Source organism: Schistocerca americana, chromosome 2, assembly GCF_021461395.2.
Source record: "Schistocerca americana isolate TAMUIC-IGC-003095 chromosome 2, iqSchAmer2.1, whole genome shotgun sequence".
Taxonomy (NCBI): Eukaryota; Metazoa; Arthropoda; class Insecta; order Orthoptera; family Acrididae; genus Schistocerca; species Schistocerca americana.
Genome location: NC_060120.1, coordinates 569892616 through 569916872, shown reverse-complemented (window position 1 = coordinate 569916872; position 24257 = coordinate 569892616). Strand labels below are relative to the sequence as shown.

The window sequence follows — 24257 nt, the reverse complement described above, 5'->3', positions numbered from 1 at the left end:
TTAGCTACAAAGGTAGAGTACATTGCAAATTGGACATCGATGGAAATGAATTTGTGTACCGCATCTTCCCCAATGGCAGTGGGCCCACTGGGTTTCCTGCTGCAGTAATTCCTCCAGGGATGACAAGACAACAAAAAGAGTACCTTTTTAGAAACATCAGGACCTACTGCAAAGAGAACTACAAAGACATTCTGTGTCCCGAAGTAGGCTCAGAACGTGAACCAGAAACTCTTGTAAATTCCAATTTCTTGTGGTTCTAGTCCCATTAATTGCTCCAGAATCAAAATTTGATCCAAAAGATGCCATAACGTAGTGTAAAAATATAAATATTATGCCAAAAAAATAAGCACAGGGCTTGCTATATTTTTCTCAAGGGGCCAATTTATTTGCTTTCAAATGTATTTACACTCTGATGTAATATAGGTAAGAGGGAGTAATCCACTTATTGTGAAGTGTTAATTTAAAAAACTCAAAACGACTTGACGAAGGACATTTTAAGTGTAATATATACGCAGAATTTGTTTCTTAAATATGTATAGCTAAACAATAATAATAAAGTGAAACTTTAAAAGCCCATATCTCAAAACGCCTCTTTTATGTCATTAATATTCAACCTGCCATAACTTCCTCAAATTTAGAGATACAAATAAAATAATTTTTACAGGTTGTTCAGAATTTAACGCCAAATGTAAAAACTAAAACTCAAAGTCCTAAATTTTCGACAAGAGGTCCCTTTTCACTTTTCGCCTCACATACAATGATAGGACACATTTAGGAACCAGGTTTTAAATTGTAAGACATTTCCAGGGGCAGATGTGGACCTTGCCTACATTTTATCTTCTTCTATACAAGCACAGAAGTCACATGAGTTTTCTTCCAGTTGCTTGAGACTTGGTGCCGGGCGAGAGATTTGCGATAAATGCGAACTACATAAGGGGCCAGCACAATGAAGTACTCTTTGTAAAACTGAATTGGGATTCGTAACTGTAGATTAAAACTGAAGAAACTGCAAAAAGGTAGTAATTTAAGGAGATGGGACCTGAATAAACTGAAAGACCCAGAGGTTGTAGTGTGTTTCAGAGAGAGAGAGAGAGAGAGAGAGAGAGAGAGAGAGAGAGAGAGAGAGAGAGAGAATTAATGAATGATTGACAAGAACAGGGGAAAGAAATACAGTAGAAGAAGAATGGGCAGCTTTAAGATATGAAATAGTGAAAGCAGCAGAGGAGCAAGTAGGTAAAAAGATGAGGCCTAGTAGAAATCCTTGCATAACAGAAGAGAGATTGAATTTAACTGATGAAAGGAGAAAATATAAAAATGCAGTAAATGAAGCAGGCGAAAAGGAATACAAAACACTCAAAAATGAGATCGACAGGAAGTGCAACATGTCTAAGCAGGGATGGCTAGAGAACAAATGCAAGGATGTAGAGGCATATACCACTAGGGGTAAGATAGATATTGCCTACAGGAAAATTAAAGAGACCTTTGGAGAAGAGAACCACCTGTAGGTATATCAAGATCTCAGATGGAAAACCAGTCCTAAGCAAAATAGGGAAAGCAGAAAAGTGTTGGAGTATATAGAGGATCTACACAAGGGCAATATTATGGAAATTGAAGAGGACGTAGATGAAGATGAAATGGGAGATATGATAATTTGTGAAGAATTTGACAGAGCACTGAAAGACCTAAGTTGAAACAAGGCCCCAGGAGTAGACAACATTCCATGAGAACTACTGACAGCATTGGGAGAGCCAGCCATGACAAAACTCTACCATCTGGTGAGGAAGATGTATGAGACAGGTGAAATACCCTATTCAAGAAGGATATAATAATTCCAATCCCAAAGAAAGCAGGTGCTGACAGATGTGAAAATTACCAAACTATTAGTTTAATAAGTCACGGCTGCAAAATACTAACACCAATTCTTTACAGACAAACGGAGAAACTGGTAGAAGCCAACCTCGGGTAAGATCACTTTGTACTCCTCGAAATGTAGGCATATGTGAGGCAATACTGACCCTATGACTGTATCTTAGAATATAGATTAAGGAAAGGCATACCTTCATTTCTAGCATTTATATATTCAGAGAAAGCTTTTGACAAGGTTGACTGGATTATTCTTTCAAATTCTGATAGCGGCAGGGAGCGAAAGGCTACTTACAATTTGTACAGAAACCAGATGGCAGTTATAAGAGGCAAGGGGCATGAAAGGGAAGCAGTGGTTTGGAAGGGAGTGAGACAGGCTTGTAGCGTGTCCCCAATGTTATTCAATCTGTATATTGAGCATGCAGTAAAGGAAACAAAAGAAAAATTCGGAGTTGGAATTAAAATCCATGGAGAAGAAATAAAAACTTTGATGTTCGCCGAAGACATTGTAATTCAGTCAGAGACAGCAAAGGACCTGGAAGAGCATTTGAACGGAATGGACAGTTGAAAGGAGGATATAAGATGAACATCAACAAAAGCAAACCGAGGATAATGGAATGTAGTCCAAGTCGTGTGATGCTGAGGGAATTAGATTAGGAAATGAGACACTTAAATAAAAGTAGTAAAGGAGTTTTGCTATTTGGGGAGCAAAATAACTGATGATGGTCGAAGTAGAGAGGATATAAAATGTAGACCGGCAATGACAAGGAAAGTGTTTCTAAAGAAGAGAAATTTGTTAACATTGAGTACAGATTTAATGGTCAGGAAGCCTTTTCTGAAAGCATTTGTATGGTGTGTAGCCATGTATGGAAGTGAAACATGGACAATAAAGAGTTTAGGCAAAAAGTAAAGAGATCCTTTCGAAATGTGATTTTACAGAAGAATGCTGGAGATTAAATGAGTAGATCACATAACTAATGAGGGGGTACTGAAAAAAACTGGGGAAATTAGGAATTTGTGGCACAAATTGACTAGAAGAAGGGATTGGTTTGAAGGACAAGTTCTGAGGCATCAAGGGATCACCAATTTAATACTGGTGGGAAGCATGGAGGGTAAAAATCATAGAGGGAGACCAAGAGATGAATACACAAGCAGATTCAGAAGGATGTAGGTTGCAGTAGTTACTTGAAGATGAAGGAGCTTGCACAGAATAGAATAGCATGGAGAGCTTGCGCAAACCAGTCTCTGGACTGAAGACCACAACAACAACACAGGTTCAAACAACACTGAAGTGTTACGGAGATGCTTCAGGAACTCTAATGGGAATTCCTGAAGGGAATATGACATTCGTTTCAAGGAACACCACTGAGAATATTAGAGCAGGCTTTTGAAGATGACTGCACAACAATATTGCTGCCATCAACATACATTTCGCATAAGGGTCTTGAAGATACTAGAAATCAGGGCTCATACTTAAGACAGTTATTTTTCCCTTGCTCTGTTTGCGAGTGGAACAGGAAAGAAAATGATTAGTAGACGAGTGGACATGGTATCCTCCACCAAACAATGTACACAAACTGCGCAACTTATACACAAAAGGAAGCTCTGTTTTAAAATATTAATTGGTATCTCCTACCCACAACCAGACTCGGAACTTCAAATTTTAACTGGACCTCTAACTACACAACTTATCAGTTGTACTTTTTAATACTTCATTATTCTTGTAGTACACGGCAAATGGTGGCAGTGTCAATTTATTTACCTAATGAATTCCTTGAACTGTTTCTTAACAAAAAGCAGTACTTTTACCAAAGTCCATCAATATGTCAGTGTAAAGAAACTTCTAAGGAAACAGAAATTACTGCATAATAGGTGTAAAACAAACTGTAGAGTTGTAGATAGAGAGATGCTAAATGAAATGTGTTTGGCTGTCAAGATAGCAATGCAAGATGCTTTCAACGAGAACCGTAGCAAAATAGTGTCAAATGATCTTTTACAGAATCCAAAGAGGAGGAGGAGGAGGAGATTACTGTTTAACGTCCCGTCGACAACGAGGTCATTAGAGATGGAGCACAAGCTCGGATTAGGGAAGGATGGGGAAGGAAATCGGCCGTGCCCTTTCTAAGGAACCATCCCGGCATTTGCCTGAAGCGATTTAGGGAAAGCACGGAAAACCTAAATCAGGATGGCCGGACCCGGGATTGAACCGTTGTCCTCCCGAATGCGAGTCCAGTGTGCTAACCACTGCGCCACCTCGCTCGGTCAGAATCCAAAGAAATTCTGGTCATATGTAAAGGCTGTTGGTGGCACCAAAGATAGCGTCCAGGCCCTAGTGAATGAGACTGGAACTGAAATTGAGGGTAGCAAAGCAAAAGCAGAAATGCTTAACTCCATTTCCAACCCAGGAGACTTGCCCCAATTTGATCCATGTACCATTGAGAAGACGAATGAAATGAGTATTAGTATCAGCAGTGTTGAGGAAAAGCTGAAATTGTTAAAACTGAACAAAGCTCTAAGAATCCCTGTCAGATTCTATATTGAATTTGCGACTGAGTTAGCTCCTCTTCGAACTACAATCTATCATAGATCCCTCAAACAAAACCTGTGCCCAGTTATTGAAAAAGGCACAGATCACACCTGTCTACAAGCAGGGAAGTAGAAGTGATCCACAAAACTACTGTCCAATATCCTTGATATCGATTTGATGTAGAATCTTAGAATGTATTCTGAGCTCAAACACAAAGAGGTATCTTGAACAGAATGACCTCCTCAATGCCAACCACCATGGATTTTGAAAACCATTTATCACGTGAAATCAAACTCGCACTTTTCTCACATGAGACACTGAAGGCTTTGGATCAATGCAATCAGGTAGATGTAGTATTTCTTGATTTCCAAAAAGCATTTGATTCCGTACCACACCTACACTTATTGCAAAAGTATGATAATAAGGGGATATCAAGTGAAATTTCTGACTGGACTGAGGACTTTTCGGTATGGAGGACACAACATGTTATCTTGGATGGAGAGAGAACTTTGGGTGTGCCCTTGGGAAGTGTGTTGGACCCTTGTTGTTCATGTTGTATATTCATGGTTGCCATAAGTTTCCACAAATGGAATTCCCTGATATTTCCAGACAAGTTTTAGAATTTTCCTGGACAAATTATGAGATGTCAAGGTAAGTTAAAATAGTGCAAATGAGGAAATCTCAAAAAGAACTTGCACGTAGATGGCATTTCCTGTGTGAGCAATAATCTAAAGTACTAACACCAACGTCTTATGTAATGAACTGTTTTTAGATGGAGAAAGCAAGCTAAATGGTATGCGTGTTTCATTATGACCACTGATGTTTTTTATTTCAATAAAACGAAACACATTTGGTGACGAAAATACTTATTTTCTTGGAATCTCAAGATAGACTTAAAATCCCTTCACTGATTTCAGAAATAACCTCAGGAAGAAGTAGGCCTCTTGAAAGAAATGTGTAAGGTGGGGAAGAATTGCGTAAACAAACACTGCAGGTGACTATCAATAAAATGTTGATTCTTCTATGTTCGTTATTGTTGATTAATATCCACTGTGTTATATCTATTATTTTACAGGTATTTTGTGATTTTTCTTTTGAAAAATATACGAGTACATAGCATCAAACTGCAAGCGACTGACACTATTATTATCTTCTTCTTCTTCTTATTGTCCACACTTTCAAACATATAAACCAGCGACAATGTATGACACCTCAGTAAACAAACCATTTCGTATACTGAGACAAAAACAAGATTTTTCCAGCTCTCTCTCTCTCTCTCTCTCTCTTTTCCCTAAATTTCCCTGATACTTTCCTGATGTGCCTAAAATTCCCTGATATTCTCAGATTTCTAGAACCTGTGGTCACCCTGCTGTTAATGACATTGCAGACAATATTAACAGTACTAGAATTGGGATTTTTGCAGATGATGCAGTCATCTATAATAAGTACTATCTGACAGAAGATGCATAAATATTAGGTCAGATATTGATAAGATTCCAAAGTGTTTCAGATATTGGCAACTTGCTTTAATTGTTCAGAAACAGAAAATTTTCTATTTCACAAAATGAAAAAATGTATTATCCTATGGCTATAATAGTCACTGGTGGAATCTGTCAATTCATAGAAGTACCTGTGTGCAAAACTTTGTGGATATTGAATGGATGTCACATAGGTTCAGTCAATAACTTACGCAACCGGTTCTAAAATATTGCTCAAGTGTGTGGGGCCTGTACCAGATAGAACTAACATGGGATATTGAACTTCTACAGGAGGCAGAATGAATAGTCACATGTTTGTTTAAACCATGGGATAGTGTCACACAGGTACTGGAGGAACTGTTCCGGAGGACTCTTTCAGATAGATGTAAACTATCTTGAAAAAATCTATTAGCAAAGTTTCAAGAAGTGGGTTTAAATAATTACTCTACGATTATACTACAACCGGCTGCATATCACTCACATAGGGATCATGAAGATAGGATCAGAATATTTACTGCATGCACAGAGGCACACAAACAGACATTCTTTCCATACTTCATACATGAAAGAACAGCAAGAAACCCTAATAACTGGTACAATGGGACGTAGCCTCTGCCACGCACCTCATGGTGGTTTGCGGAGTATAGATGTAGATATCAGTGTTAATGATATCGCAAAAAACTTTACAGAATGTAAATTATACGTAATTCATTTAATGGTCCTGTATCATCATCTGCCAAGTTTCAGCTGCTTCCTTTGAGATTCATGTACTACAACAATTTTATTAGTGACTGGAAATGTGAGAAATGAATTCTCAAGCAAGCAACTATTCCCGATCTAAAATAGCTATGATTTTGCAACTTGCTGTCCTGATAACTTTTTGTTTAGAGCAAAGAAGTAACACCAATGAAGATCAGAAAGCTAGGCTCATAGCAAAACGTCTCTTCAAACTTGTTAAGAAAATTTTGTCATGACATTTCCCATGTTGACACAAGGAATATGTTAGTCAATGAAAGGAAATGGAAACATTATTTATCAGTGCATTGTCTGTATCCCTGTCAGAAAATTAGTGAAAGATTAGCTTTTCAGTTAATGTATTTACTACGTTATCAGCCTTAAAGTTACAAAAAATATCAAATGTACTAAAGTATGCTTGTATTTGACACAAAGTTTACATCACTGAAAAGAATGCATTAAGGCTAACATTAATACATACTTTCACTTTAGTGTCATTTCAATTAATGTGGAAAAAAATCGAAGTACATCTACATGGATACTCTGCAAATCACACTTAAGTTCCTGGCAGAGGGTTCAGCGAACCACCGTCACAATAATTCTCTATTATTCCAATCGCGAACAGTGCGAAGAAAAAAAAAAAAAAAACACCCATATCTTTCCGAGCAATCTCTGATTTCCACTGCTTTATTATGATGATCGTTTCTCTCTATGTAGGCCACCATCAACGAAATATTTTCGAATTCGAAGCAGAAAGTTGGTGATTAAAATTTAATGAGGAGATTCCACCACAACGAAAAATGCCTTTGTTTTGATTATGTCCATCTCCAATCCCGTATCGTGCCAGTGACAAACTCTCTCCATTTTAGGATAATACAAAATGTACCGTTCTTCTTTGAACTTTCTCAATATACTCAGTTAACCCTTTCTGGTAAGGATCTCACACCACGCAGCAGTACTCCAAAAGAGGATAGACAAACATGGTGTATGCAGTCTCTTTAATTGATGTGTCGCATCTTGTGAGTATTTTGCCAACAATACGCAGTCTACCACTCATGAGTATGACCTCACACTTTCCATTATTGCCAATTTTTGCACCATACAAATATCTTTTCTAAATCATTTCGCAACTTGTTTTGGTCATCTGACTTACTAGATGATAAATGACTGCATCACCTGCTAATAACCTAATACGGCTGCTCAGATTGTCTCCTAAATTGTGTGTGTGTGTGTGTGTGTGTGTGTGTGTGTGTGTGTGTGTATAGCTGCTTTACTAGCTGACTTTCCGTCACTTACTACGAACTGTGATCCCTGTGACAGGAAATCACGAATCCAGCCACATGACTGAGATGATATTCCATAAGCAAGCAATTTCACTACAAGCCACTCGTGTGGTGCAGTGTCAAAAACCTTCTGGAAACCTACAACCATAGAATCAATTTGAAATCCCTTGTGAACTGCACTCAAAACTTTGTGTGAGTAAAGAGATAGTTGTGCTTCACAAGAACAATGCTTTCTAAATGTGTGTTGCCTGTGTGTCTATAGACTGTTCTCTTCAATATAATTCATAATGTTCGAACACAATATATGTTCCGAAGTCCTGCTGCATACTGATGTTACTGATATGTGTCTATAATTCAGCAGATTACTCCAACTATCTTTCTTGAATATTGGTGTGACCTATGCAACTTTCCAGTCTTTGGGTACCGATCTTTCATCTAGTGAGCGGTTAACTGCTCTGTTTAATTACACTACAAAACAAGTTCAGGTTACCAAGATGGGTCACTACCCCGCATTGCATAGATTTGAAAATTGGCACAGTTATTTCAGCAGTGAATTAGGCCCCTAGTGGTACAGTAGAAAAAAAGTCCCTGCAGCTTCTAAAATGTTAAAAAGTCATTATGGAATTTAATTGGGTGTAAAGTTTGAAAAAACCTAGGGGGTTATAAATGAAATGCTTTAGAAGCACTACTTAACTAAGTTGTTGTAGAAATGCAGTGACTTTGCTGTTGTCTGTTGCTGTTGGCAGGGGTTTCCGCAGTTAGTTTTGGGAAGGCAACAACAAATTATGAGTCAAATGAAGGTAGCCACTGAGAATCTCCTCTGTAATTTTCTATGGTTTGTAAATAAATTTAGCTGGAATCTGTTCTACTATGTTTTCCTGCCCTCCAAAGTGTGCAGAGAGGAATTCATCGCGGGCCACATCAAACCCGTCAGACGACTGATGACACTTGAACTTTCAGTAAAATTGGAAATAAAACACATAAGTACTGTTATTGCACTGGAGAACGCGTATCTCGGGCTATGCTATACATCAATCCATTATGGCAATTGTATTTTCATGTTAAGATTTGTAGGCTTCACAACTCACAAGCGAACATGAACATTGGTAAGTAACTTTAAAATTCACATTGTTAGATCACTGAAAGTTGTTCTGGTGCTCTCCATATCAAAACAAAATGTTGTCAATTTGTAGCTCCTGGTGAAAGAAGCCATTAGATCCAGCAATTCTCACTGGTTACCATATACTATCACCTAAGTAGTTACAACCAATGTCAATGAATTGCTGACAACAACATGTAATATAACAGCCTTCAACACCATAACAGCACTTCAGTCCAAAGTAGGCTAGTTTATGACTGGATGAGGATGCTCATATATGCTTTCATCATAGAGAGGAATCAACAGATTCTGCATCATTTCGACAAAAAATAAATAAAATAGTCGTACAACACAATAATGTCTACATCCAATTGACTTTGAAATGGATGATGAGCTAAACTATATGAGACAGAACAATTTGAAACTGAGTCATGAAAGAAGGATCTTTCCACAATGAATACTCCACAACAGTCACTTCCTTCTCAGCCTCAAAGTTCATGAGGACAATGTATGTGAAGACCTTAATAAATGATTATCAGCTGGTGGGATATCTCACTGAAATTTCAGTGAACCAGTTTACAATGTAAAAAAGGTTATATCCCAAAAAAGAAATGCAACACTGAAGATGTAGTTATTAACAAGATTGCAGCAATGGTGGTCTGGATCCTTGGTAAATTACAGTAACTCAGTGCAAGCACTTGATATCTCAATTGTTTGGATTACAATAAGTTCCTTAAAGAAGAAAAAACTGAATATATTCAACAGTTAAGATACATCTTCCAGACTGGGCCAGTTGGCACACTATGGCCTTATTCCCAACAGCATTATGTTTACAACTGTTCTTTCCTGCAACATATTCAGAAGGTCATCAAGCATTTGGCCGTAACATGTCAAGAGCTGAGTTTCTATGCACCTATTAGGTTCCTCAGCACTATTATACTCACTGTGGAGTGGTGCAATCATACTTTAATGTGTGTCACCACCTCTAACAGCATAGTATTCCCTTACTTTGGAAGAGCAGCAGTGCTGACAAACTGCCTGTTATGACAGGAAATGTCACTACAGTAACATAGGTGGCACTAAAAACCAATTCCTGGCATTGAATCACACATTGTCACTGGTGAACACACAGCAAGTGATGCACTTTCTACACACTAACTGCATTTGTTGGCATTATTACATGCAGCACAACATTTTCGGCACACCATGTTGGTAGACTAATGGTGCAAGGGCCTTTATTAGTTTTTCTCATATTTGTCAATGTATATCTGCGTTTCATTTTTATTACTCCAGTTTTGGCAGATTCCAGACATTCAGTTTCTGGAGTACGTGTCCTGATCTTACTCATTTACCCATAGAGTGCCTGTATAGTTTCCCCATTCAGTTAGTACTCCATTTGCACAAGGATAGTGAATGATATTGAATACGTCAAACACTGACCAATCCAGTTTACATTTAAGCAGTTATTCTTCCCTGCATTCCATACACGAATGGAACAGTAAGAAACTGTAATACATGTCACAATGGAATGTACCCTCTGCTGTGCACTTAACAGGGGCTTTCAGAATATCTATGTATACAACCTGTCAACATACATTATTTAAGTCTTATAACAACTTGCATGACTTTGCTTTTGTAACAAAGGCCTACACCCCTTGCTGTAATCCCAAAACATCTTACAGTGACATGTATAAGAAAGTCTACTACATGTAAAATTTAGAAATTTAATGAGCGATCTGTCATACTTCAATGTAAAAAAGCAATCCCAGTCAACACACGAGTCTTAAAATTCTACTGCATGCAGTTTTAAGCTGATATGGTGAAATTAAATATGGAATACATTTGCTGAACTACTGTTTTAAATCAACATCCCTACAATGTAACAAAATAATTCCCAATACTAGCATAATCTACTACCTAGCTATGTGGGCATCTATGCTCAGTACACCTGCTGATTAAAAAAAAAGACCCACAAAACAATTTCTTCTTACTAAATAGCATGAAATTGTAGGTATCTACACTACACACTTTCTCATTTGTAAACACACACAGTGAACCAACTGGAAATTTAACATTAGCTCTCCATGTCTATGATGTAGATAAACATGGTACTTTTCCTCACAATATACAAAACTGTAACTAATAAAGTGTTTGTAAAAACAATTCTGGTGCATATTTACATTTCTTATCTGTCCAGATGTGGCAGCAGCTGGTCTCTTGACAGTGGCTTGCAAAGGTTTAATTCCCTGAAGTGCTGAAGAGGTAAAGTTGGTTGGAGATGTCATAGCTGCTTGCCTGTTCATATTTGTTGGACGTAGCTGAACTATATTACCATCCGATGACTTTGCTGTCACTAGTGTCTGAGTTATTGGCTGGAACTGAGGCATTGTGCCAATGGGTACGTTACCTGACATTCCTGCAATCTTTCCAACAATTTGTCCACCACTAACTGTAACATGTGTTTGTGAGAAACTTGTGGGTGTTAAACACGTACTTGATGCAACAGGAGACTGTATCACCACTATTGATGAACCAGCCTGTGGAGTTTTTGCATTCATAGGTGACGACGTAAACGCCAAACTGTTTCCATAGGAGGCTAAGTGATGGGAGGATGATGATAGTTGTAATGCATCAGCCTCAGGTGAGTCTGATATTCCCATGTCATTGATGTCCATATCATCAGTAGATTCTTCTTCCACAATATCTGGGAGGATAGAGCCTGGAGAATGGGGCACTTCATTTGGGTCATGTACACTTGTAACAATTTCCACAGATTCCACTGTTTCTTCTACACTTAGCACTTCACCAGCACTATCCAGAGCATCACCCAACGAACTTTCAACTTCAACAGTAGAATTCAAACAATCTAGTTCTGGTGGGAAATGGGCCAATGCTTCAAACTCTGATGGATTAAACTGATCATTTGAATGCTGATATGTGAGAGCACTGAGATCACCATCTGCAAGAGCACCAGCGTCCAGGCCTAAAGCTTCAACAATTGCTCTAGCCCCAGGTGGGGTTTCAGTACCTCCTGAAAACAAGATAAAGGTTTCATATATAAACTGTACATTACAAAACAAAATTATGAGCATTTCCATTAACATTTTGTTTTAGCGATGGTAAATAAAAATTTTAAAAAAATGGTGTAACACACAAGACTCATAAAATCGAACATATTTGCTAACATGGAGAGGAAGAGTTCTCTGGACGTCTTGATTCGTTCCTAAAATTCATTTCTGCCAGTCAGAAGTGAAGCTGACGAAGTGATAGCTACATGAACTAGCGGGCTTTAACCCAATAATAACTACCTTATATGGAAGCACACTCTTCGAGGTGAATAAAAATCTATAGGCTGATGTCTCAATGACTGACACTTCTGTAGCAGAATCACAGATCCACAACTTAAATGACGCGCCATTTTCTGCCAGCAAGGCAGGAAATTTGAAATATTGCTTACAGTCAAGCAAAAACATTAACCATTAAGACGTTAACAGGTCGCTCTCGCAATTACAGAGTAACTGTACACTCAGTTTCTGATAACATACATTATTCCAATTTCTCACATCATTAGCTCAGTATGATATTCTAACCTATAGGGTGAGACCTAAATTTCAGCGCTAGATTGAAATGATGGGTGGGGGCTATTTCTGAGCCACCTCTGTACAGAAATAGGTTGATGCCACAACCAGAAGTGTTCCTTCAATAACGTGACATGCTGTCAGTCTGAGTACTACACATATCCCCCCACAAATATTCAACTCTGTAACAACACTTTACCTGTATCTGGAGCTGGCATTCTGTATTTGTTCAAAATCACGCGCCCACCATTACCATCCCACAATGCACTGGACCGCCGCGTATGAATGATTTCGAAGTATCTTACATTTATACACCATAATTAAGGCCTTGTGAAGAAATGGTCGACAATGTCAATATCAGACGAAATAGACCCATTCATGATAAGAACATCATCGCCTCCATTTTCAAACAAAGCGCGCACAGCAACATACTATTACGTCGAGCTACTTTGCACCTTCCGCGGTGCAACCATCTTCCACCAATCAGAATATAGTTCCAAAGATAGCAGTAAAGAAAGATACGCACTAAGGTAATTAGAACAATTCAGCAATACACCAATAAAGCGACAACTTTGGCCTGTTCGCATATCATCTCTGAGTAAGTACAGTGCTATGCTTTACCGTGTTTGTCAGAAGCCAGCGTACACTTACCCAGAAACAGTTTGCTGGTCTTGTTTGTACCTCTACGTGATTTAATAAGTTATGACGTTCGACAAAGATCTCACACGCTAAAGTAAGAACAAATGAGAACTCCAAAAATAGTGACGGCCGAGTGTGCCTTACAGGCTAGTCCACAAACTACGATCAGTCTGTATACAAATCTGTCCAGGTAAATCACAGCATGAGCGTGTGGACTTGGAATCGCTACACATTGCGCCCTTGAAACATGCCTGAGTCAGCTATTTGTTCGGTCTAGTTCTTCACGTGTTTGCGAAGATACTGAATTCTAAAGGCTGGTCCACAGACAGCAATCTGCCTGTGCAGATGATTACGATTGCAATAAATCACCGCAATTCTTCGCGACTTAGAGGGCGAAACCAATGACTGGAAAAAAATTTTTATGAATGGACACGATGGTAAACAAACATCTACTAACGCTCATAACTCGTCATGAAATTCCATATTGGCGTACACGTTTTTTACGCATCATTCATGGTGCACCATTTGGCTTGTCATTTCTGTTGCAGTCCCAAATGGTGTCATTACGTGAGCGTATAACACGGGGTGTTATCACAGCGCTGCACGATGCTGTTTTTGTGCAAGGAGTGTGCAAACGCTGCAGATATTCACAGGTGACCGGTGGCAGTGCATGGAGAGTGTTCACCGTCACGAAAAGTGCTTCTGCACCACAACAACGCCCGTAGAATGAGTAGAAAAATGACCGCTGCCATCGCTGAAATAGGCCTCCAGTTACTGCCACACCCGCCGTATTCTCTCGACTTGGCTTCTTACGATTATCATCTATTCAGGGGTATGAAGACACCTACTGCTACTACTACTACTTTGCGCAGACATAATTTTGTAGACTTCCAGGAAATGCAAGCAGCTGTTCTGTAGTGGGTGCGAGAAATTCTAGGTGCGATGCACTCCATAAAAATGGTTCAAGGAAGGCCTACAGATGTTAATGAGGTCAAGTCAGGAGACTAAGGTGGGTGTGTCAGTACCCGCAACCCCAATACAGCGATGGCAGTTGTAGTTTTCCGACTCATATGGGAACACAAGTTGTTATGTTGCAAGAGCACTTTTTGTGATGGTGAAAACTCTCCACACATTGCCGCCAATTGCCTGTGAATAAGCACAGTGTTTACACACACCCTCCACAGAAAATACGTCATCGAACACTGTCTTTGATGATTTCTCAAGGTTGTCCGCTCACGTAGTGACATCAGTTGTGAAATTGGCCTGTACTGTGCAGGGATTACACTTCTAATGATTGTCCTTCCACATACAGTTAGACCAAAATACTACATACTTGTAACGGTAATGATGAGCCAAGTGGAGCTGCATAAACGATGGAGAAAAAAATAAAGTACAAATCAGTATGGAACGTCCCTTGTACATATTTAAAGAAAGCAAATTCACCACATGAACGAATGACAGAGATATTACTATTCCCAGCAGCGGAAAGAAGTTACAAAGATGTTGAACTGTCGACTGTAGTGTCCAAGAAAACACTGGGTGAAATAATATGCTACTTAACAATTGTGTAGCTATATCCACAGTTTTGAAGAAAAATTTTGTGAAGGCAAGCAAATTGGGTCGATTATGAAATACATCAACTATGAGACACTATAGATACTGTAATACTTTTAAATTGTAGATGAGCTTTTACTCCACATGGTTTGATAAATTATAAGAATGACCAATAAAGTATCTTTTATTATGTTTCCAGTCATCTGAACATTTTCATTTCCCTGCCTGAAATCGGCCAGCAGTATTCCTTGCTCTTAACTTTTCACAAACATGTGTGGTTTCTACACATTTCGATAAATTCAACCATGATCTCCCTAGATCACTGGCATGTATCAGCCATTTTAGAATACAGTGTCCACGTAGAAGGGAGAACATTAAACTAAACATCTGACTCAAACACGTTCTGCACGCCAGATCTGCAACGATTTCTAGGTGACATACTCATTTGTCTGTGCAGAAGTGGCAGGCATCCGCAGATTTGAGCAATTATGCTCGAACCTCCAGCTTAAGCTTTGAGGTTTGCACACATCACATATATGCGAAAATTTCTGGTCCACATGCTAAGATTTGTTTGTACAGACGTGATGTATGCAGACAGATCGTTGGTTGCAGACTGATCTCATATGGGCCATAGCAGAATTTTTAGAAATACATGGAAGTCGCATATCTTTGTGAAAGGTTAAGAACAATGAATATGCCAGTCAGGATAACAAGCAAAGCAGCAAATACAGCTTTAAAGTTGTTCAGCACAGTTTCGCAAAGTGATTGCATTTGTAGCGTAGTCTATAACTAAATCATTACAACTACCTCACTCCTTGGTGCAAAGAATTTGTAGCGCCATAGTCTCCTCTAATGAAGTGGAACTGCATTCTTCATGGAGGTTTTCTATCGCATTACGTTTTGAATTACAAACTTCAATAAATAATTGACTGTTTCTGCCTCCATTCTCATATAATATCGCCAGTCATTAGGTTCATAGTGTAAATCGAGAAGTATATTAATCTAAAGCGACTCTCACACGTTCAGTAATATTGTCAGACGCCAATATACTGACCATCGGAGCGCGTGTATTGACGTACTGCCAATACTAGAAATATTGACGAACGGTATTGGTGGCTGATCGTATTGACAGTTTGGCAACATTCTCTATTCAAATGTTAACAGAGCTTCATGAACCAGTCACACGTATGTGCACTGTTTCTCATCAATGCTCCTCCGTGCATGTCATACACCAGATTAAATTTTTCGAGTAGTGTTTTAACACAAAACAATTTTAATAAGCCTATGCAAGGGTAAATATTGTATGTATGACTTTAGGATGATCAACGGAGAAGTCTCTATGACACTGCATACTGATTTAATTTGAAAATGTAGCATAGATTGGTGAATTTCATAGTAGTTTGGAGAAACACTTCCACTTCGAAAAATACGTCGAATACCATATCGGCAATGACTAGTAAGAGATCTGCAAAATGCATGTCAGGTTCACTAAATTATCACCAAACACAAAAAAAAATGTTTTGCGTTAATTGCCTGAACATATCCTAGTCAGGCAGTTGTAATTGCTTCACAGGTTTCGACAAAATTTTACTCGTTATGGTTGCTGATATTAAGGAACTAACCTACGAGCATTTGGATGACATGCCTATCGCCGTAAATGTCAAAGCTGCTCCTAATCTCTCGTGCGACTGCTTCTCTGTATAAAGATCTGTTTACTGCAGTATCGACTAATCGACTAACTCCAGTGAAACGACTGTGCGAACTCCCTTGGAGATGTATTCCTGGTTCTTCAACGTGTGTTGACTGTGTATGTATCTGTGCTCCTTGCAAGTTCAAATGGCTCTGAGCACTATGGGACTTAACATCTATGGTCATCAGTCCCCTAGAACTTAGAACTACTTAAACCTAACTAACCTAAGGACATCACACAACACCTAGGCATCACGAGGCAGAGAAAATCCCTGACCCCGCCGGGAATTGAACCCGGGAACCCGGGTCCTTGCAAGTGTTTTGATGCTTAACAAGTTATTTGCTGTGTTCTATGACAGAGTTGTTCGTTCGTAGTTGAGATAAATCAGAAATTTCTTTCATTATCCCTACATTGGTGCCCACCGACTAGAACAGTATAAAACAATGACAACAGAATCAGGCCCATCACTGTTGCATCCTACTGTGGAGCGGTTTCTGACATTATTCAAGTGAGAACATACACCAGTTTCTATGCCCACGGCATCTACTTCAATCACAGCTGAGCAAACAAGTCATCACACCAATCTGGACCTGCATCATGCTGCCAAATATTTGTAATGTGAAACAAACGCCGTTTTGGTGGACAAACAGTGAACTGATGTTTATTCAACAGAAAGCAATATTTTACAAACACCGAGTGCACCATGACTTTGACAAATATGCATTAGTGTTATCGCAACTAGACTCTGATCACATAAAAAATGTGGAGCATGTTCTATATGAATAATCCTATGCCGACCTGAAACAGGCTCTAATTGAACATTAACCTCTAACGCTCCATGAACGTTAAAAAATTGCACTCATCCCAAACCTAAGGGCATCTGAAGTCTTTAGAACTGCTACGGGAATTACGTTCATTTTCATGCAAAGATTCGTTGACTGACTGCTTTACACCTCACATGGCTCAACAAGATTCCCACAAAGTTACCCCCTGTGTTAGCTGCTGAAACCGATCTGCCACTCGCAGATTGAGGTAAGAAGGCAGACACTATAGCTACTTTCCTTGAAGACAGTGTTTGTTATGTTCAGTTATCGTGTGCATACGAGAGTGGCGCTGAATGTGCATGCCCCACGATGCAACGACTACTGGCCCTTAATGCACATGACTACAACTTACAAAGTTAGCTAGCTCTGACACAAGCTGCGCTCCAACATGTACACAACGAGCAACTGACACCTGTGTTGAAATTCGACGTCAGTTCGCATCCCCCAACAAAACTCTAGGACACTAAAAACCAAATTTCACCAGTGAAACACTAATGCCAAAAAATGTTCTGCACTATGTGCGTACCCAAAATGGAAGCAACGAGCGTTAATGGGCATTCCTGCTAGTCATCCAAACGGAACATGCCCAACTACAACCAGAGCCCTACACTGCAGCAAGGCAATGCTCGCAGCGCTACGACATTCCAAAAGGCTGTTTATCAAAGACAGAAACATTACTTACAAATTTCTGGTAATCTCTGGCTCGAAAATTAATGTTTTCCCATGGCATCTGTGCTCTAAACCAACTTCAGCCAAACTCCATAGCTTAACTGCAGTAAATAATGCCCACATCAACATGTATGACAAATGTGAAATTTCATTACATTTCTGCCCTTCCTTCTGCCCATTGTGGAAGTTCATTCTTGCTGATATTAGTGGTCTGATCATCTGACCTGATTTTTTACAAGGTGATGCCAGATTAGTCGATGACAGTCTAGTGAGAGAGCACATCGACAATTTTCCACATTTCCCATAATATGTGCTGGTTAGTGATCAGTGTGCTCAGGGTGCTTTGGTTCACACAAAGATCTCCACAGAATCCTGCACTAAATGCAGACCACACACATATGTGGAATATGAGAAGCAACCTGTTCCTTCCAACACTGTATCCGTGATGGGCAATGAACTCTACGCCATCTCCAGCGATACTCAGTTATTTGATGAATTTCCCACTCGGACAGATCCTTCCAAAATACATGAGATACATTTGCACACCACACAGCATCACATCAAAACAATGCCTGGACAGCCTATCTTCTCCCATGCATGTTGCTTACGACCAGATAAACTCAAAGTGGAACAACAGGCAATGAACAACATGTTAGCAGAGGGCATTGTATGTATGTGAGACAATGATTCAGCGTCGCCACTCTGGACAGTAAAAAAGAGAGACGGTACATGTAGGCTATGTGGCGACTACCACGTTCTAAATGCTCACTCCACACCATATTGTTACACCATCCCCAATATTTGCAGACTTCAACTACATGCTTTGGAATGCATCTGTATTCAGCGTTGTTGATTGTGCAAAAGCGTTCTCTCAAATTTCTATGGCTGAAGAGAATACCATTTGGACTATACCAGTACAACTTTGTGCTCTATGGATTACGTAATGCTACTCAAACATGGCAAAGGTTTATGCATCATATTTTACATGATGCCTCATTTGTCTTCTGCTATGTTGATGCCATTTTGATTTTTCCAAATCCTTGCAAGATAATTTTCAACATCTTTGTCAGCTCTATCAACATCTTGAGGATTATGCTATTGTCGGCAATCCTGAGAATTGTGTTTTCGCCAAACCTGAAGTTTCCTTTTTGGACTACAAGGTTTCCTGTTCTACCTTAGCTCCACTGCAGGAAAAGGCTTCTGCTGTTCAAAATATGCCACGCCCCACAACATTCAAAGAACTCCGATGATCCATTGGAATGATAAATTATTATCATCGTCATCTACCAAATGTAGCAGTGACAAAACAGCCTCTTGACCAACTTCTCTTGGGCAAAAATACCTCCAGCAACGGGAAGAACCCACGAAATGCAGAAGCACCTGCAGCATTCGAAAATCTAAAAACAGCACTATCTGGGGCTACATTGCTTGCACATCCAAAGCCTGTGGCGCCAATTGGGATCTTTGTTGATGCTAGTCAGGCAACTGTGGGTGTGGCGCAGTTCATGGTAACCCTTAGCATTCTCCTCCAAGTGCCTGCAAAAAAGCACAACAAAATGTATTGCCATAGACAGAGAACTGCTGACCACGTACTTCGCCACCAGATACTTCTGGCGTACGCTAGAAGGTTAACACTTTGCAGTGTTTACTAATAATATGCCTCTCACGTCCATTCTCCAGTGGCCAATGGAACTCACCTCACCACATAAAGCCACACATGCAGACTTCGTGGCTCAACTCACAACTGACATTCACCACATCAAAGGTAAAGATAACAATGTCACTGAGTGCCTCTCATGAGCAGCGGCAAGTATTACTATGGTGAACTGGCCAAAGATTGGAGATAGCTATAGCACAGACACCTTTATTCAACAGCATGTCCACAGTGCAAACTTTTCCTCACTTCACATGGGGCATGTACAAGTAGATGGTCCCTCATGTGAAATGTGATGTGACAGTGGTGGCTACCCATTATGTCTACTCATCCGGCAAGAACACCATCGAGAGTTCTTCAATGCAATCCATGACATGTCATATCCTGGTATCAAGGCAATGGTCAAATTGATAATGAACCACATTTTCTAGCCCCGGGTCAAAAAGGGCAGTTTTACATGTGCCCATTTCTGCTTGCATGCCAATGAAACAAAATCGCAGGCATGTGTATGCCACTACTCAAAACTTCCCTCTACCATTGGCACACTTTACCCACATCCACTTAGATCTTGTTGACCCACTGCAGTACACTGATGGCCAATATTACCTTCTAACCAGTGTTGATCGTTACACCAGATGGCCCAAGGCCTTACCTCTCGCCAACTTCACCACTGAACCTATTGTCACAGCGCTTATCAGCATATAGTTTCCTAGTGATAGTATTCCTCTCACCATCACAAATGACCCCAGCTGTCAGTTTAAAACACCGTTATTCAGCTAGCTACTCAACTGGTGTGGAATTCATCACCTTAATTTCACAAGCTATCACCCTGCCAGCAACAACTTGGTTGAATGCATGCATTGGTCATACAAATCTATCCATCATGTGCCACAAAGAGTCATGGATTGATACTGAGGGTGCTGCTTGGTCTCCAGAGACCATTAAGAGAGGATTTGTCCTGGTGTCCAGCACAAATTGTCTTTGGTGAACAACTGCAGGTGATGAGTGCCTTCATTGCACCGTTAGCAGCACAGATTTCCAGGGACCATCTGGACTTTCTTAAAAAATTAGAGCAACACATCAGTCACTGATGCCCATACAACCCACAATGCCATGATCAGTTCATCTTCAAAGAACTAAACTGATCAACATATGTATGGAATGTGATGATGCAGTTCGGGTGCCTCTCACTTCCCCACATTCTAGTAGTAGTAGTAGAGGGGTTTTTTGGGCGCACAACAGCAAGGTCTTCAGCGCCCCCCACATTCTAGTACATGTGAAGTGCTCTCAAGGAGGCTTAACACTTTAACTGTCTGCAAGGTAGGAGGCACTGAGACAGTATCAATAGAAAGACTCAAACCTGCCTTCATTGCTTCTCTCCAAGATGATATACCATGCAACCAACCTGTTCTGACACCTGTTCCACATTCCTCTGCAGCCACACTCCTCTCTGCTTCATCTCAAGTGACACCCTCGTTGGGGGACACAGACACCCCTTTCCCACCATCTGCTATACCTCTATTCACTCGCACTGGCAGACAAATAAAATGCATATTCCCAGAGAGCCCTGGTGCATCAGACTATCATGTGCACAGTAAAGGAGCGGCAACATGACTTTACTCTTCGAAACTCAAAGAGCACTGCCTCCCTGTGTGCCAACTTATGCCAAGGTACTCTCTCAGCTCCTGTTATGTCCACGTCTGTCGAGAAACAGCCCAGCCATGCCTCTGTCCAGGCGACCTGTCATGGGCATGAGTTCATCACCTCACCCATAGTCAAAGATAGAAGTCAAATGAGGCACAACACGTTATCAACCCAAGCTGTAGCTTCTACAGCTTTTCTAGGGAGGGGAGCTCCTGTAGCGACCACAGTATCGACTAATCGGTTGACTCCAATGAAATGACTGTGTACGAACTTGTGTCGAGTCTATATGTATCTGTGCGCCTTTCAAGAGTTTTGATGTTTAATAAATTATTTGCTATGCTCTATGGTGGAGTTATTCGTTTGTAGATGAGATAACTCAAAAACTCCTGTCATTATCTCCTATAATGTGTTTTGCTTCTCTATTTTATCTTGTATACTTGTCATATGACGCAGGACTCATGAAATCTTTCAGGTCCATGGTTCTGATTTCAGTCAGTAAATTAACATGTGACCAGTCGCTCTTTGTTTTCAACCACTTTCGAACCCATTTCCGCTTTTTCGTTGTTTTTTGGTGGTTGCAAGCTATAGCTAATATAACTGCAGCATATTTTTTCCACAAATAACACATATAAACAGTTTTCTAAAACTCAAGGAAGATACCTTAAAGAAAAAAAAGGTAAAAAATGTCAAGGAGGAATAATATACAGTGGAGCAAGAAAAGGCAGTTTTTATTTACGAAACATATATTTGTTTTGTGTGTTCGACATTTTAACCTTGTGAAACCGCTTTGTCAACTAACTTTTTTGTCACTATTATTGATGGTATGATGTCGCTTCATTGTACTGAGTACTTGTCAATAAATATTGAATGCGTGCAAGCCCCTTAAAAAACATTGTTGCACAAAGGCTCACCGTCTTGACCATAAAGACCTATCTTTGAGGTATTGACGTTTCTCTGCATTTTTTCCTCTGCAAGAGTAGTAACATACCTCCATTATCAATTTGTGTCCTAAACAGAATTTAAAACATCCTTTCTGAGAGCGTAGCCGCTTGTTACCGAAAGTTCTTTCACAGACCTGCAAATGGCAGGCTGGCAGTAAATTAAATACTTGTCATGTGAATATACAAGATGTGTGTTGGTTTATCACACATACAGAATTCTGTGCCGACAAATCGTAGCGTGTCGATCATAAATCTGAGCAGATCTGAGATCTGTGCAAGGTGGAACATGCAGCCGCACATTTTTACCGAAGTCAATGCAGACAGGATGGCACATGTGGACAAGATTTTGCCACAGATCTGACTAAGCGAACATGAAAAGTATGGCAAAGGCAAACAGCAGTATTATTTACGGGAGCGACCTATGTTGGCAAAACGTGTGAAGTAAAGAATATTGTGACTGGGGAAAAACTACTGGTGTATAAAACTCAACAATTTGTGTATAGACATCTTTCGTGAAAAAAGAAACTCCATATATTAAAATAAGAAAGTAAAAATGTTCATTTGGAAGGAGAGACAGCAATGGTCGTATTTTTTTGTTTTATTAACCGCAAAATCGATTTTCGGTCACTTAGTGACCATCCTCAGTGCTGTAATATACAATTTAAATTGGTAGGCACTGGTGTCAACAAGCTTAGTTTTATTAACCGCAAAATCGATTTTCGGTCACTTAGTGACCATCCTCAGTGCTGTAATATACAATTTAAATTGGTAGGCACTGGTGTCAACAAGCTTAGAGCGATCACATAAACAGTATACAGAAAGATGACAGTGCTCTCTCTCCAATTAACAGATTTACATAAATACGTAGCATGAAACAGGTAACAACAGCTGATGAGAAGAGCAGGAGATGGAGCAGTAACATTATTCAGAACTGCAGTCTGCCAGTAATTCCCATGAATGTCAATGTGACTAGATTAGCAGTAGTCATAATTTGTGGTTCGTAATTTTAAAGAAAGAGGCAGCAGTATCTGCTTCAGCCTGATAGCTGACATGATATATTTGTGTGTAAAACTAAACGGCAAAAGTAACTTTCGCATAATGTGTCAGTGCCAAGTAACACGCCTCATTGAAATAGGACCATACATTGAAAGAACTGCTATAGCATAGTACAGGACAGTACAGTGCAGTACAGTACAGTACAGTACAAAAGGTAACTGGATCGAATATACAATGATACAACTTTTATTAAAAGACAATAATTACTATAAAGTCACCGCTATTTAAAGTGAAGTGACAAAAGTCATGAGATAGCCTCATCCACATACATAGATGACGGGAGTATCAGATACACAAGGTATAAAAGGGCAGTGCATTAACAGAACTATCATTTGTACTCTTGTGATTCATGTGAAAAGGTTTCCAACGTGATTGTGGCCACACGACGGGAATTAACAGACATTGAATGCGGATTGGTAGTTGGAGCTGGACGCCTGGGACATTCCATTTCGGAAATCGGCAAGGAATTCAGTATTCCGAGATCCACAGTGTCAAGAGTGTGCCGAGAACACCAAATTTCAGGTATTACCTCTCTCCACGGACAACACAGTGTCCAACGACCTTCACTTACCGGCCAAGAGCAGGAGCGTTTGCGTAGAGATGTCAGTGCTAGCAGATAATCAACACTGCGTGAAATAACCCCAGAAATCAATGGGCTATGGCATAAGATGACTGAACAAGTGCCTTTGCTAACAGCACGACATCGCTCGCAGTGCCTCTCCTGGGCACATGACCATATTGTTAGACCCCAGTCGACAGGAAAACTGTCGCCTGGTCATATATAAGTTAGTCTTCCATCGGTGCGCTCTCGTCTTATTCTTGATAATGTTGTGTTCCACGCGGTGCTGAGTTGTAAGCCACTATCCTGGTTGACCAGGTTATCACTGACCCGTATCTCCACTGTCTCTTTATTATAGAGAACCAGAAACGTTTCGATCTACACAGTCTCTTGGTTTCTTCAAATTGAAACGTGTGTTCTTCACTGAGGCTGTGCTCCACTACCACGGATTTTTCCTTTTGTCC

General features: G+C 39.9%; 1 protein-coding gene across 1 annotated transcript in view; it reads right to left on the bottom strand.

The window, feature by feature from the left end:
• LOC124593801 (protein lin-54 homolog) overlaps nucleotides 1-13037 on the bottom strand; it is a 276607-nt gene extending 263570 nt beyond the window's left edge. The window contains exons 1-2 of the mRNA XM_047132149.1: nucleotides 12763-13037; nucleotides 11166-12016 (exon numbers count right to left, since the gene is read on the bottom strand). Coding sequence (XP_046988105.1) covers nucleotides 11166-12016; nucleotides 12763-12781 — 870 coding nt within the window. The 5' untranslated portion in view covers nucleotides 12782-13037. The remainder of the gene's footprint in view (nucleotides 1-11165; nucleotides 12017-12762) is intronic.
• Between the last annotated feature and the right edge of the window lie 11220 nt (nucleotides 13038-24257).